Genomic DNA, 15,975 nt, shown 5'->3' with positions numbered 1-15,975 from the left:
TATCAAAGAATCTTTATCATATTCTGAGATTTAAAAAAAATTAGTAATTCATTTTGAAGCAGAAAAATCTTTTTGTCTATTTGACTTGCAAGTTTCACAATTGTATGACATTATTTTTGCTCTTTCAATTAAAATATGCCTATACCATATCTATTTTCTTGTTAAATTATATACTTTTCTTGATGCACAATTGTGTTTTTCTCCCCTCATTAAATGACAGCCTGGCTTATAATTAACCGAATAGTTCTGTCGTTATATTCCATTGTTTTCAATTTAATGGCTACATTGGCTACATTAACACGGCCGAGTTGAGCACGTGGAGGGCCTGCATTATTCGGGTTACCTTAGTATTATCAATGTATAGATCGTTTGCATTTTTAACTGGCAATTTGATTACTCTGGCGAACCAATAGTCCATGTATGCATATACAACTTTTAGATAAGAATTTATCGCTATTTGGGATCTGCGACACTTGAACTAATGACGTCATTCAAAAAATCACGTTGTGTTCGTTTGTAGCGTCAGACATTTTCTATTGTGACGTCAAAATTTTACGGGAATCTTATGATGTCCAGTAATGGCGGACAAATAGCAATAAGGTGTATTAAAATTGTATGAAAATAAAAAAAGAATGTAGAAGGGATTTACGCATGTAAAATTATGAGTTTCAGAAGCAGGAAGAAAAAAGCGGAGAAGCAAATCCTGCTTCAGATAACTCTAGGGGGCACTCTGTGCAGGACATCAAATACTACGAGTAATCACTTTGCTTTTAAAGAATATACTTCTTTTACCAAAAATTAAAATTTTGTTATTTCAATCGAAATTGTGTAAAAGGAAGCTTCAGGATATCCATAAACATTTGGTTATTCTAATTTAACAAAATATAGACACAATTATTTATTTCCAAACTCAAGCTGATGTTACACACCTTTTCAAACATTTTCTTCTGTAATACTAAACTTGCACATGCTGTGACAAACCACGTGTTTCCCAATTCACCTTGAACTAAATCGTCACAACTAACTCCTTCTATCACAAGTTTCGGAACTTTACACAATTCACTCGGTCTTTTCCATTCAATGGCATTGTCAACTTTACTGTAAAATAATGATTTATTATTGGCGGGAAATTCTGGATCTTCCCATAATTCTCCTTTCTTCAAGCACGCGCTTCTAATGGATCCAAATTTCTGGTTCTTGAACTTGTCTGACATTATGGAACGGACAACCTGTTAAAATGAATTAGAAAATTATAAAATATAGTATTATACTATAACGTTAACGAGTTCTGTGCCACAGGGCCGATACATCGGCCAATTCAAATGATGTGATGAACTACGTAATATAGAAGATAGAAATTAATCAAATAAGAACAAAATACCTTAACAAAAAAAGGTTAAGAATAAAATGCAAATGAATAAATAAAAAAAAAAAAAACCGCAATCACGTGAAAAAAAGATGAAAATTACGCAAAAAAGTGCAATATTCATTAATGACGTAATTGCTGTCATCCATCGGATTATAGCTGATTCTAATCCTTGGTTTCGAATTTATCCTCCTGAACTTAGGGATCACGTAGAATTTAACCAGAATTTGGGACATAAAAGAATGCCGCCGAGAATTCCAGACCTATTGCCTATTTCATGTTGATGTTCACAATTGAAATGATGAAGAAGTTTATCTTGGAAACAAACAGGTATGCGTAACCCCATATTCTTTTTAAAACGACACCTTTGAATTATAATGCACGGAATAAATTTCAATGAAAAAAACTTTATTGCGTCCAAATATTTTAGAACAATACGGCATACGTTAGGAAAGGCCGAACAGTTAAACAGAAATAATAAATCAATGGGTTGAATACAAGAGATACCAAAAAAGAAAAATATCTAACAAAAGCAAAACGCGGGGGACGGAGCTAACAACAGTGCTATGCACTCGATTTCACCATAAAATTAATATCCAGTATTGCATCGTAAAAAATTATTCTTGAGCGTACCAGCCAAATTAACATTCGAGGCCAACATGATACTTCAATGGAAAGATGTTACAGGTTTCCTTGTAACATATATGCTCTTCGATCGGTGCATGTGTTTACTAATTTATTATTTTGTCCCTTCTTCCAACGTATTATCGCTCCACAGTCTTTCTTAAAAAAGAAAAGAAAGGAAAAAAAAAGCACTCAACCCTCAGACCTTTGTGAACAATAATAAAATTATAAATTACAATTACAGTGAATAATTATTGTGCGATTGTCAAGAATTAAGAACACATATTTTTTCATATTTAGATACGCTAGAAATTTTATACGAAGAAATCAGCATAATATCAGCAATAAATCCAAGGTTAATGATTGGCGTAAGAAAGGCAAATTAACATTAATATATTGTTAATGTATCGATGACATCACAAAAAACCTGGAAAACGGAAAACAATCAGATCTGCTAATACTTGACTTTTCAAAAGCTTTTGATAAGGTGTCCCACAGCTTACACCTTCATAAATTACACCATTATGACATCCGAAGGAAAACAAACAAATCGATAAGGGAATTTCTCACCAACAGAACCCAAGTAGTAGTTGTTGAAGGCGAAATATCTGACAAAGTAAAAGTAGAATCCGGAGTACCGCAAGGATCAGTATTAGGACCCAGTCTTTTTCTGTTTTACATCAACGACCTACCAAAGCCTACACTCCACAGTGAGACTGTTTGCAGACGATACTGTGGTCTATTTGACCATTTCATCAGACAGCGACTGCCATACACTCTAAGAAGACCTGGGCAAACTAGCAAAATGGGAAGAACTCTGGAAAATGGAGTTCAATCCTGAAAAATGCAGTGTCCTCACAGTCACAAAAAGAAAAAGCCAATCAAGTGGGACTATGAAATCCACGGACATACTCTGGTGCATGAAACATCAACTAAATACAACCACCATTGCAAATGATCTAGATTGGGGAGAACATATTAACAACATAACAGGAAAAGTCAGCCGAAGCCTTGGTTTCCTACATCGAAACCTCCACATTACCTCAAAATCCATCAAAGAGCATGCCTATAAAATATTAGTAAGACCGGAAATGGAATACGCGCAACAGTATGGGACCCGTACCAGCAAAACCAAATAGATAAAATTGAAAAGGTACAAAAACGATCTGCACGATATGTAACCAGCAGACATAGAAATAGATCAAGTGTCAGCAACATGATAACTGAATTAGGATGGAAAAGCTTACAAACAAGACGAAAAGAAGCTCGACTCATCATGTGTTACAAAAAACAAACGACCTTGTAGCCACAGACAAGAATAAATATCTACAAAAACCAACAAGAAGCTCAAACCGGACAGGACAATATACTTCCCTATTACAGCCAGCCACCAAAGACTGTAGGAAATTGTACTTCTTCATAAACACCGTCAAGGATTGGAACAAACTGCCACCAGATATCGCCACAGCAAAGTCTTTTAAGATATTCAAGTATCAAGTGACCAAAACCACAAACTAAATCAACGAACAATTTGTTTTTATCCTGTTTTAACCTGTTTTTAATCATGTGCAACTTGCCAGAATATTCATAATTTTTAATGTGGGCAGAATTTGGAAAGTAAGAAGTCTTCGTTGCTGTAATTTTGAATGTTGGCTTAAGCAGAAAGGCGACGATATCTGAATACTGGAACGGAAAACATTTTAGTCAATCAACTCCTTGTTTCCGGAAAGTTTTCACTAGGAATCGCTTCCAATTGGTGTTGAAATTCCTCCATCTTGTTGACAGTAGAAAGATAGCGCCGATAAATTCAGCAAGTTATGATCCTATTGCAAAATTTTAACCGACCAATGAATATTTCAACCTAAAAGCGAAAACGCGTTATTCTCCGTCTCAAAACCTATCTATTGATGAATCTTTAATCGGGACCAAATTCCGTACAGATTTGCGACAGTACATTCCAACAAAGCACGCTACATTTTGTGTGTTGACAGAAGCCATTACAAGGTATTGCTTTCACTTCAATGTATACAAAGAAAAACAGATATGATCCCACTCCCGCAGGAGAGACCCAAGATTTATATTTTGTTACATCATTACTTCGCGCTGCTGGTTTACTGCATAAACCGCACCATGTGTTTTGCGACTCGTTTTTCACCTCTTTCGCTTTAGAGAAACGGTTGTTAAACTTACATACATATGCAACTGGAACTGTGCGTAGTAATCGCCCGTTACCAAACCTTATCAAATCGGCAAATTTAAGGCTTTGCCAAAGTAGGTTTATGCGTCAGCAGGAAATTTTGGTATGTGCGTTTAAGGAAAAAGAAAAGCGCAAAAATGTCAAATTGTTGTCTAGTCGGTACAATGCAGAATTAGTTGCAAACCGAAAATCTAAAATGATAACAGAGTATAACAAGAGGCTCTCAAGAGCCTGAATCGCTCACCTGTATTTCAGAGGAGAAGATTTTTAAATGTTAGCAAACTTGATGAACAAATTGTGTAAAATTGTCTTTAAAGGGCAATAACTCCTTAAGGGGTCAATTGACAATTTTGGTCCTATAAACTTTTTTGTAGATCTTACTTTGCTGAACATTATTGCTGCTTACAGTTTATATATATCTATAATAATATTCAAAATAATAACAAAAAACTGCAAAATTTTGTTAAAACTACCAATTCGGTGCCAGCAACCCAACAATGGGTTGTTCGATTCGTCTGATAATTTCAGGGCCGATAGATCTTGACCAATTAAACATTTTTTCCACATGTCACATTTGCTCTAAAAGATTTAGTTTTTGAGATATAAGCCAAAAACTGCATTTTACCCTTATGTTCTATTTTTAGCCATGGCGGCCATGTTTGTCAATGGATACAAACTTCTGATATGATTTATAAACAAGATACCCTAAGGAACATTTAGTTAAAGTTTGAAGGTAATTGACCCAGTAGTTTCAGAGGAGAAGATTTTTAAATGTTAGCAAACTTGATGAACAAATTGTGTAAAGTTGTCTTTAAAGGGCAATAACTCCTTAAGTGGTCAATTGACAATTATGGTCATATTACCTTTTTTGTAGTTATTTGCTGAACATTATTGCTGCTTACAGTTTGTATATATCTATAACAATAATCAAAATAATAACAAAAAACTGCAAAATTTTGTTAAAACTACCAATTCGGTGGCAGCAACCCAACAATGGGTTGTTCGATTCGTCTGAAAATTTCAGAGCTGATAAATGTTGACCAATTGAACAATATTTACCCCATGTCAGATTTGCTGTAAAAGCTTTAGTTTTTGAGATATAAGCCAAAAACTGCATTTGACCCCTATGTTCTATTTGTAGCCATGGTGGCCATGTTTGTCGATGGACCAAAACTTCGGATACAATTTATAAACTAGATACCCTAAGGAACATTTAGTCAAAGTCTGAAGGTATTTGGCCCAGTAGTTTCAGAGGAGAAGATTTTTGAAATAGTTTACGACGACAGACGACAACAGACGACGACGACAGACGACGGACGACGACGAACGCCAAGTGATGGCATAAGCTCACATGGGGCCCTTCGGGCCCCGGTGAGCTAATAAATATATGGAAGGCGTCGACTTTATGGAAGGCGTCGACTTGAACGATATGTTCTCTAGTTTTTAAGAGGACGGCCGAAAATCAACACTCGGGGAATGTGAAAGAACTCAACTAATTTAAGTTCTAATGCAATTGTTATGTAATTTTTTTTTTCATTGGCTAAAATTTACCAGCATTGTTTCTTGATTCTGCTTTAAACATCATATAGTAAACACGAAAACAGGGAAAAGGAAGCAAACGCCAATGAGACATTAACCCAACACTCAGAACAATCTAAAGACATTTAGGGGCCACCAAATAGACAGCTAGTGTCTTTAAAATATGTCAATCTCAAAATCACCTTTAGAATGGAGAATGGAAACGGGGAATGTGTCAACAGCACAAGGCCAACAATGGGTCTTCAACGCAGGGAGAAAATCCCGCACCCTGGGGCGGGGTTCCAGCTTACCCCTTAGAATACAACCAACTGGTGTGAATAGATTCATCAGATACTATGCATATCAATTATGAAAGATATGCAATCAGTTCCAAATTTTCCAAATACCCCCCCCCCCCCCCCCCCAAAAAAAAACAAAACAAAAAAAAAACAAAAAAAAAAAACAAAAAAACAAAAACAAAAAAACTATGAATTTACATATGTCTATAAAGGTATCAGTTTATACACCTAACCTAATCAAACAGACAACATACATTTAGTTAATGTTTGTATGTTATCTTTCGTCGCCTGAGACATTATGAATCTTTTGGTTTCTTATACTTTCGGTTCTGAAGAGTGTTCAAGAAAAAAAATCGTTAGTTCATTGAATTATTTTAGACACAAAATGAAAACAGAGTTCAAAATCTTGCAAACTAAGGTAAAATATATCGGCCAATTTAATGAAAATACAAAGTAACAGAACAATTTGATTCTAGCATAATTATTACAAGAAAACGTCAATTATCAAAATATTATATCAACCCATTTCTACGTTTGAACATAATAGTCTTCTTCAATAGGAAAAAGGATCTCTCCATTTATAAATACACGCACACTATATGTGTCTATTCAAAACGTAAAGTGTATTGTAGTTTTACTATCCATTGAAAAGTAATTTATTGTTTAGTAAATTGAATATGGGGATTTAAATTTCTATTTGAGAAGTATGAGAGCAATTCACGGTTCAACTGAAATATTCATGTATTTGCTATTGTAAGTTTAAATCTTTATTTGAATTTCATAATTCGAAAGCAGTTGAATATGTGTACCTCACTTTATAAATAACCAATACTAATCGATTTTTATTGAATATATCAAACGTTTATTTGAAGTGTATTTAATTCTCTATTGAAATTAGAAATCTACCTTACGTACAACGTGATAACTTGTTATTGGTTTTTGACTTGATAATGCCGATGGAATTACATGTATTCACCCATTTAGAATAAAATTGGAAAATCCGGCGACAACTTCATTGTGCAATAAACCATTTTTATTGACATACTTGTAAATGAATAGACTTTATTAAAATATTTTAAAAAATGTTATCATTTATATTAAAATTTTAATGTCAGATCTTTGATTTTTTCTGCTCAATCAATTAATTTCTTCCATAGACTCGTGAAGGGTCTCTGTGGCCTAGTAGTTTAAGTAGTTCACACTATATCACACTAGTCCAAATACTTATGACGTCTTGAAAGGCTACAGAAAAAAAAAAATCCTTTCAAGACGTCATAATTATTTGGACTACTGTATCACTAGCCAGTCAACAATGAGGTTACGAGTTCGAATCCTGCACGTGGCAGGTACAAACGTGCAACTCCAATCTTAATTGACTAGAATTGTCAGTTTTCCTGTCGAAGGTCCTTGGTTCTCTCCGGACACCTCGGTTTACCCCATGAAAGAAACTGACCGCCACGATATAGCCAGTAGTGCTGAAAGTGGCGTTTAACACTAATAATCGATCTACCAATCACTCATATACTCTGGATTATTAAAGAGGGACACATATGTATTGGGTAGACTCCTGTCTACAGTTGAAGATAGCATTTTGCCTTCTAAATATCTGTTTGTTATTTTTGCCGTTGTGTTACTGCCTGATCCACATTTTTTTTGTATTCACAAACATACAGTCTAGCCATGATATTAAAAAAACACTTATAACGATAATGAAAGACGTACACCACCCAGCTGTTTTATCTTATATTTTTATCCGTGGTTTATAAAAAAAAAGCTGAAGGTAAAAATGGGACATTTAAGGCTCATTAATTGAAAAGAAACAGACAACGTCATGGCAAAATACGAAACACGACGAAAAGATAAACAAGTCCAAAACACTACATAGAAAAAACTAAAGACACAAAACTAAAGACTCAAATTACAAAACTACAAGAACCCCACCAAACACGGGAGTGATTACAGGAGCTCCACATGTGGCACCCGTTATGTTCTTAATGGTTAAACAAATTTAGCAATGTTCCTGTTGGTGATGTCACAACCGATCAAAACAGTACAGAATTGTGGGTACGACAATTAGAACATCCTTGATCATCTGTGACATAGATGTTCAATAAAGGTCACCCAACTCGTGATGGCGTCCATAAAGTTTTCGAAGGGATGATTTCAACTTCACCACTTAGCATCCTTGATTCAATAGCTTCAACCCTCAATCAGAAAAATTATGTTAAACTTTTTTCCGTGAACCTTGCCCTCATTTGAGAGTTTATTTTGTAAATATTTTACAGAATATTAAAAAATATACACACACATATGTTTATGAATTCAGTTCAATTGTTAGTTCTTCTTACGAACGGTATATATATTCTAAGTGTCGCGTGAATGCCATATCCTTACCAAGTTCAAGGACCCGCACCCACCCCCTTTTTGTTTGGTTTAACCACCACAGACTAGTTATTAAAACATAATAAAATGTTAACTGGTTTCACGTCAACCGTTGGGTGAGACTTACGAATTTTATATAAAAAAAACAAATATGACAGACATGAACAAACGACAATCAATGCTCCTGACTTGGGACAGGCACATCAAGAATGTGGCGGGGATAAACATGTTTGTGAGCGCTCAATCCTCTCCTTTTCCTATTTCTAATCCCGTTCCAGATCCAAGCAATTGACATACTTCAAACATGGGTTACTTATTGAAAAGTTTCCCACTGGACATGGATCAACTACATCTTTGTCATCCGCCAAACATTTAGAATTGAATTCAATAATTTGAAATAAAATATCTAGTTCTATTTCGACTTCCTTTATTTACATTCTTTACAAATTAAATAACATTTTTGTTTACAAATGAATGAATTATTGACATACATTCTCGTATGTTTATGTAAAAATCATATACAAATTGATTAGTATTTTGTGAAACGGATCTTCCATTATCCATTTAATTATTAAATACAATTCCATTAAATTTATAATAAATTAATTACCTCCTTCGCAGTGTTTGCCATGGTGACACGTGTTAATATATTCCCCAAAAATGAAATAGAATAAATAAATTGATTTGATAGTCCGTCTGGAATTTAATTATGAAATGCTGATTTTAAAACCAGAAATGTTCGCCATATTGGATTGCTAAGTAAGAAAAACAAAACATAAATGGTTCATTAAATCTGAACTTTAGCTAATATCGATGAAAGCCAGATTAGTCGTGGTTTAAAATGAACAATGAATTAAACTACTAGACCGTTCTTTCATTGTACATCTATATGCTTTCAGTGTACAGAGGTGGATAAAAGGAGACAAGGGGCCCGAGCCACCTTATCGAGATCTTTATATGGTTAATGAATAGAATATTTACAAGTCCCACTCCTAACGTTACTTTTTTGCCCCTTTTGGGTCTGCATCTGGTGCAGTAAGTGAAACCAAGCACAAATGTGAACTGTAAAATTTACTGCATTCGAAGCATGATTTTAATCGACCAACATCATAAACGGTTCGATCTAAGACCAAGAATTAAGAAAGCTAAGATGCATTAATGTAAAAATCCAATTTATTATATACTTTGTAGCAAATACAGAAAAAAAAATGCATGTATAATACGATCAATAACAACCGTGCTGTATCAGCCATCCGTGATGATATCGATATCAGTCACGGTTGCAAAGGCTTTATCAAACACCTAATTTTTATTACGTCATGTCACGTGAAAAATATCTACTTGAGGTTCAAATGTATATAATAAAGTGTATATCATACGGCTTTTTCAATATCACACACCGTATCAACCCTCAACCAATATAATCCCTCGAGTAGAGCTCTTGGGTTTATATTGGTGTCTCGGGTTGATACAGATGTGATATTGAAAAAGCCATATGATATTCTCTATTAATGTTCTCTATCTGTCTGGATCACTTGAAAAAGTTCAGCGACCCATCACTCAGTAAACTGTATTGACATCGTCCAACATGGCTGCATCTTGTAAATTTCACAAATAATTGGTGCATGTTTACAATTTATACTGTTCGTTTGGAGACCAAGAAAACTCAGTTTTGATCATGCATGGACAAAGGCCGTACAGTGCCCTATAGTAATTTGTTGTTTACATTTTCGTTCTTTGGTTTCTGGAGGATAGTTTCGCTAGTTGGAATTCAGAGCACATATACCTTTTTTTATTGATAGAAAAGAATCAGTCACAACCATAATGTTCGGTAAACCTTAAGTCGAAAAAAAAAAAAATCCGCAACCTATAATTTGAGTGTCATCAAGGATGATCGCTGTGGTATATTAGCGCCATTTAGCAATTGGTTGCGATTTTTAAGTTAATGTTTTCTTAAACATAGCCCAAAATAAAATGACGAAACAATAATGTTTATAGAAATTACCCAAGTCGTTATTGTAACACTTTGTCGTGATAAATCATTTGCAGAAATATACTTTACTAAAGTGTTTTATTCTGAAAAAAGCAAAAATCAAAAATCAAAGGAAAAAATGAATAATATAAATAATAGTAATTAAAAAATACAATTGAAATGTAAACACAAATATACTTTTTTTCTCTCCAGTATAAGTAAATATTGAATTTATGGATTTTTATTACTTTCTGAGATAACAGATTAAATGCTGTCAAAAAGTACGTAACAAATTGGTTACTTTACGACAGATTAATCCTTAATAACATCGACCACTTCCTTGTAAGACTAACAAGTTTTTACACATAACAATATGTTTTATTTCAGCTTTGTTTCATTTATCATGTTTATATATAAAAAAAAACGACTAATCTTACACAAATCATTCTTGTAGATTAAAAAAAATAAATTTTAGCTGACGATGTTGATTTCATCTATCACTATGAACTAAGAATAAAGGATGCTGTAAATTAGCTCAACTTCACAGTGGTGAGGTTTAAAATTAAAACGATGAGAAAAAGTCTCACGTGAGAAGATTTAACCAGAGACCTCTCGCAGTTAGGGAAACTATAAAGCAATAGGACACTATCGAAACTTGGTATAGAACTACTGTTGAAAAGAAGACAAAAGAGTATTACCACAGGTTACAGACATAAAGTTGAAGAGAGGCCGACCATGATAAAAACTAAAAATTGACGAAAGGACATAAAAGGTCTACAAAACGCTACATAGAATATTAAGACACTGAGCAAAACGAACCCCATCTATCATATAGAATAAATCATGTATATATTTTATTCCATTAATATATTTTCTTCAGTTGGTGTCTTTTTGGCTTATAAACAACATCTTCTTGAATTCATACCCAGACCGATATTACAATTACTAGAAGTACACAAAATCATCATATTTCGATATGGTTGTTTAAAAAAAATCTTATTCCAAACACTTATTTGATCAGAGAGGATGAAAAAAAAATTCAGACTGCTTTTGCCATAAATTAAATGTAAGCTTCTTCGTGAAAAAATAATTTGATGCTAGCTTTTGCGAAAAAAAAAAATGATTGTAAAAAAAAAACTGGTAACTTCCACCTCAAAGTTACATGGTCGTTCCGTAAGTATTCATTTTTTTAAAATTAGTTACTAGACCGTAATTTAATTTCAATGACTATTGTTTTTACAAGGACAAAACTTTCTTTTTAAATGGAAATTTGATGATCTATATTATATAATGCGTGTTCTATTTATAAGTATGCGCGAATTAGAACATTATAAGCTTCACTACACCTAGTTTAAAATTATCTTTGAAATTCAAAGATCAATACATGAATATATTATAAACCTACTTTTAGCTGCTTTTCGTAGCTCTGAAATAGCCGTTTAGCGTGCTAGCCTCGAGCGTCGGAGGTCGTGGTTTTGTTGTCCGACCCGGCCTAAACAAAGACTTGAACATTTGTTGTTGCTATTTCTCCGCTCAGCAGTATTTAGGAGAAAGACGAAGAATGGTCGGCTCTAGGTCAGAATAATGTGTCCGGGTAGGACGGCATGTCTTCTTTGTGAACTAGCATGTTGAAAAAATCTGACTCGTGTGTCGGTCTAGTACACAACAGGGTTCATATTTATATCACTTTAGCATATTTTTTTTCCGATACGCATGTAATATTTTCCACTGGACATAAAAACCAACCAGTCACCATCCTCTTCGTTTTGAAAATTTGTCTATTAATTTAGCATTACAAAACAAAAGAAAAGGTAAAGATGTCTTCAATCGATGCCAACGTTTGAAAAATATATTCAACCTGTGCCAAGAAACAAAATACAATAGGTGTTGTTATGACAATTAACAAATATTTGCGGATAAAATCCAGTAAAATACAGTCCGCTGTTATATTCTTTTCAACCTATGCGGCTATGCCAACATTTTTCATACAACTTAATTCCTAAATTTCAACATTTTAGCATAAGAAGAATGAACCATTGTAACATGACAAATAAACAAAGAGAACTATTAAAGGATGAAAAAAAAAAACACAAACACAATAGCAAAACAGAAACTCGACTAAAAAAAAAGTATTTAAAAATTGAAATTAATAATACCAACATAAATACAGAGATCATGTAATTTGCTGTAAAACGAAGGGGATGAAAGCTATTGAACGTCTATTTTATGTTTTCTTTATCCCAAAGAACAAGGAACTCAAACTAAGCAAAGAAATGCAACTAAAGGTACAGAAACACAAACAGAACATATGCTTGACGGAATGAACACAATTTTGGATGTAGCCAACATTATGATACCGATTCCGTATGCTGATCGTGGAAAAGGAGACCCCAAATCTATAATGGCCATTGTTCATAAAAGAACTGAAAATGATAATGCCTGGCTACGAACCATGAAATTCTTGTCAGATATTACACAAGGAATCAGTTTGAGGCGTCTGATTGACCTTTTTAGCACCTTTGGATGTTTCTGATGAACACTTTAATTCTCTTCAACGTGCAGTAAAATTGTATTTAATACTAGTATGTGAAGGCTAAGTTTTTGTTTTTGTTATTGTCTTGCTGCTTAAAAAAACCAACCACAAACAGCCGAGCAAATGTCCAATAGTAGAGGTCTGGGTGGGGTTTACCAATAGAGAATAATGGGCAAAAAGTGCACAATAAAGGTCTTGAAAAATAAAGAAAAAGACAAAAATAGACAAAAAAGATAAAGAATAGAGAATAATGGGTTGTTAAAACATGCAGAAAAAAGAATAATAGGCAAAATAAATAAAGAATAGAGAAAAGGGATATAAAACTTAAAAAATAAAAAAATGAAGGACACCCTATCCAGACCCTCACAGTAGATATCATTTAAATTGTAGTTTGTAAAAATGATTGATTTTTATAAGAATATTGTTATTACAAATTTAACAATATGTTTCTAACGATGTTTAGATATGATTTTATGGAATAAATTATTTAACTTTTATTCATTGTCTCTTAATTCAAGTCATTATGTATAACCCTGACATTTTTTCTAGTGATTATGCATAATTCCTGAAAGTTTTAGTAATTATATATAATCACTAAAATTACCAGTGATTATACATAATCCCTGAAAATTTCAAGGATTCTACATAATCCCTAACTATACACATTAACTGTAACTTATATACATATAAGCTGCTGGTATTGTAATATAGAATGGATAAAGGCAAGAACACATCACATAAGTGAAATCAGGTTAAAATGTTAGAGAACATTAACTAAAAAAAATTAAAACACACAAATAAAAAAAAATTGAAAAAAAGTGGGGTCCATTCCCCAAGCGCATGTGGTTCCTACAACAGAGCGTCATAAAAAGAATAGTGAAGCAATTAAAAGTCGGATACAGTAAAGAGCCTTAATTCAAATAGTCTAAAATGTGTCAATTTACGGTGTACTCGAATATAGTGTGCCCTTGTTGTTTCGTTCCGACTAACCCTTAAACTAACGATTACTTAAACGCAACTATTTCAGTCGAGCATTATTAAGACCGTGAAATAAGATTAGAACTTCAGTACAGGGACTTGTCTTTCCTACATTTTTTTACGAAGACAATGCGGTAACGGGAGAAACCGTGACGTTGAATAAATAAATATGTTTGACAGATCTATTGAATTATGATTTATTAATACATATACAGTTTTAGATAATGATATGGCATTTATGTAACTTGATCTGTAAGCAAAGAATACTACTAATTGTATTACAAAAAGTTGCAAAAGTTAGGGGGAATTTACTGAAAGTTTGGTCCCGATGCGTTTGTATAAAAGAGGTCGTACAAGTGTAACACATTCCAAAGAGTTCAAGTATAATCTTGGACTATTATACTAACGTTATATTTATTATGTCACAGGTATAAAACATAAAAAAGCAATTCTAACAATTCTGATCGTAAAAGTGTAATTAATCCCCAATAGTTTTAGTATAATGCATGACGAAGCAATTTTAATATTTCTGATTTTCCTTTTTTTTTTCGATAGCCTTGATTAACCGACCGAAATACATGTATAGTACAATTGTACCTAGAAGAAAATATAATACAGAGGGAGAATAAAACGTAGGATATCAGTTCACCGCGAAAGAAGCGCCTTGTTAAATACGTATAACCATTTATTTTAATTCAAAGGTTGTCTTTCATCATTTCTAAATTAAACGTTATTGACTGTAAACCTTTTAATAAAGGAGGCATTTAATGCCTTCTCAAACTGACTGATGATGTCATTATTTTATGTACATGTATTGATTGTTTTTATATGATTTAAATTAGTATAGAATGGAATTCGGGTAAACTTTTTGTTATCCTTCATACTAATTTTATTCAAATTCCATCATTATACATTTTTTCTAAAGTTTGTTATAAACAGCTAGCTTGTGACCTAATAAATATACAATTCATATGCATCGAAAAAGAACTAGTTAGATTTCCCTCGAGATCCAGATCATTTGTATTGTTAAACACATAGCAATTATTTAAAATTTGTTTCTCTTTCAAGTGAAAGATTGAATTACTTGTTGAGAGTTAAATGCATACTGCATATTAATCAAACGAGAAAATTGATATTTTATTTACTTTAAGATAGAATAGGCATGTACTTGTTAGAGCCCCGTTTATGCTTAAAGGTAATATTTTAAATTACATAGTATAAAATCATGTCACGGAATAACATTATATATTATCTTGACGCTTTATTTTGAAAAAGGATTAAAATTGAATTAAATAAGCTAATTACCTGAACAAAATGTAGTTAAATTCCGATAATCCCACTAATCAGACAACGCTAAAAAAAATTATCCGGTATGGCTAGAGTTATTTCCCCTTTTCTCATGGCGTGACATCCCCATTCAATACACATCTCTAGTAACAGGCAAAATATTTACAATGTTAAAGTATTACATTTGAAATGTGTATTGATTTTCCATAAATTCACCTGTCACTGAATGCTATTGGGAGTCATGAATTGTGACTAAAAAAAGATTGCAAGTTTAAATGATATGAAATTAACTTGTTCTGTTGAACGATATACACCTGAAAGAAAGAAAAAGATCTTATGTAAACAATACATGATAAGGAATTTAATAATTGTAGTAAGGCAAATATTGAATTATTGTATCCTTTTGTTAAGATGTGAAAACTTCATTCACCAAAAATCTGCAAAAATAACATTTATTTGTGTAATTACCATAATCTATTGAATATTGACCGTCAAGTTACCTCTTAAAATTTCATGGTATATGTAATAATCATATTTTAAAATTCCCTTTAATGCTATAATAATGGCTGCACACATTTTGTATTTAGTTCTTTCAATTTTAACAAGAGAGTACAAGTTAAAAGTTGCCAGCGAGCGATTTTCTTGAAATAAAATCTTAAAAAGCAAGACACAAACTATACAAGGTATAATATTTTGAGTGATCCAAAAAAATTCGTTTAAATTTGATGACTGGTTATAAAATATATGGAAAATAATGGCGTTTTCTTTGTGAAATATTTAAACAGGCATTGATAGCTAATTGATAGCTTAACAGTACAG

The 15,975-nt window shown here is 32.8% G+C and overlaps 1 protein-coding gene across 2 annotated transcripts in view; it reads right to left on the bottom strand.

Annotated features, from left to right (window-relative positions):
- LOC127721723 (calpain-5-like) overlaps window positions 1-15,319 on the bottom strand; it is a 33,254-nt gene extending 17,935 nt beyond the window's left edge. Inside the window, exons 1-2 of one of the 2 annotated variants that reach the window (XM_052228520.1) lie at window positions 15,175-15,319; window positions 930-1,229 (exon numbers count right to left, since the gene is read on the bottom strand). In XM_052228520.1, the coding sequence (XP_052084480.1) occupies window positions 930-1,214 (285 nt within the window). In that variant the 5' untranslated portion in view covers window positions 1,215-1,229; window positions 15,175-15,319. Of the gene's footprint in view, window positions 1-929; window positions 1,230-8,996; window positions 9,152-15,174 lie in introns of those variants that run through there. The other variant, XM_052228519.1, reaches the window with a different exon arrangement.
- Window positions 15,320-15,975: the final 656 nt, after the last annotated feature.

Source organism: Mytilus californianus, unplaced genomic scaffold, assembly GCF_021869535.1.
Source record: "Mytilus californianus isolate M0D057914Y unplaced genomic scaffold, xbMytCali1.0.p SCAF_12, whole genome shotgun sequence".
Lineage (NCBI taxonomy): Eukaryota > Metazoa > Mollusca > Bivalvia > Mytilida > Mytilidae > Mytilus > Mytilus californianus.
The sequence above is the reverse complement of the archived record's forward strand: the minus strand, read 5'-3'. Positions and strand labels throughout refer to the sequence as shown.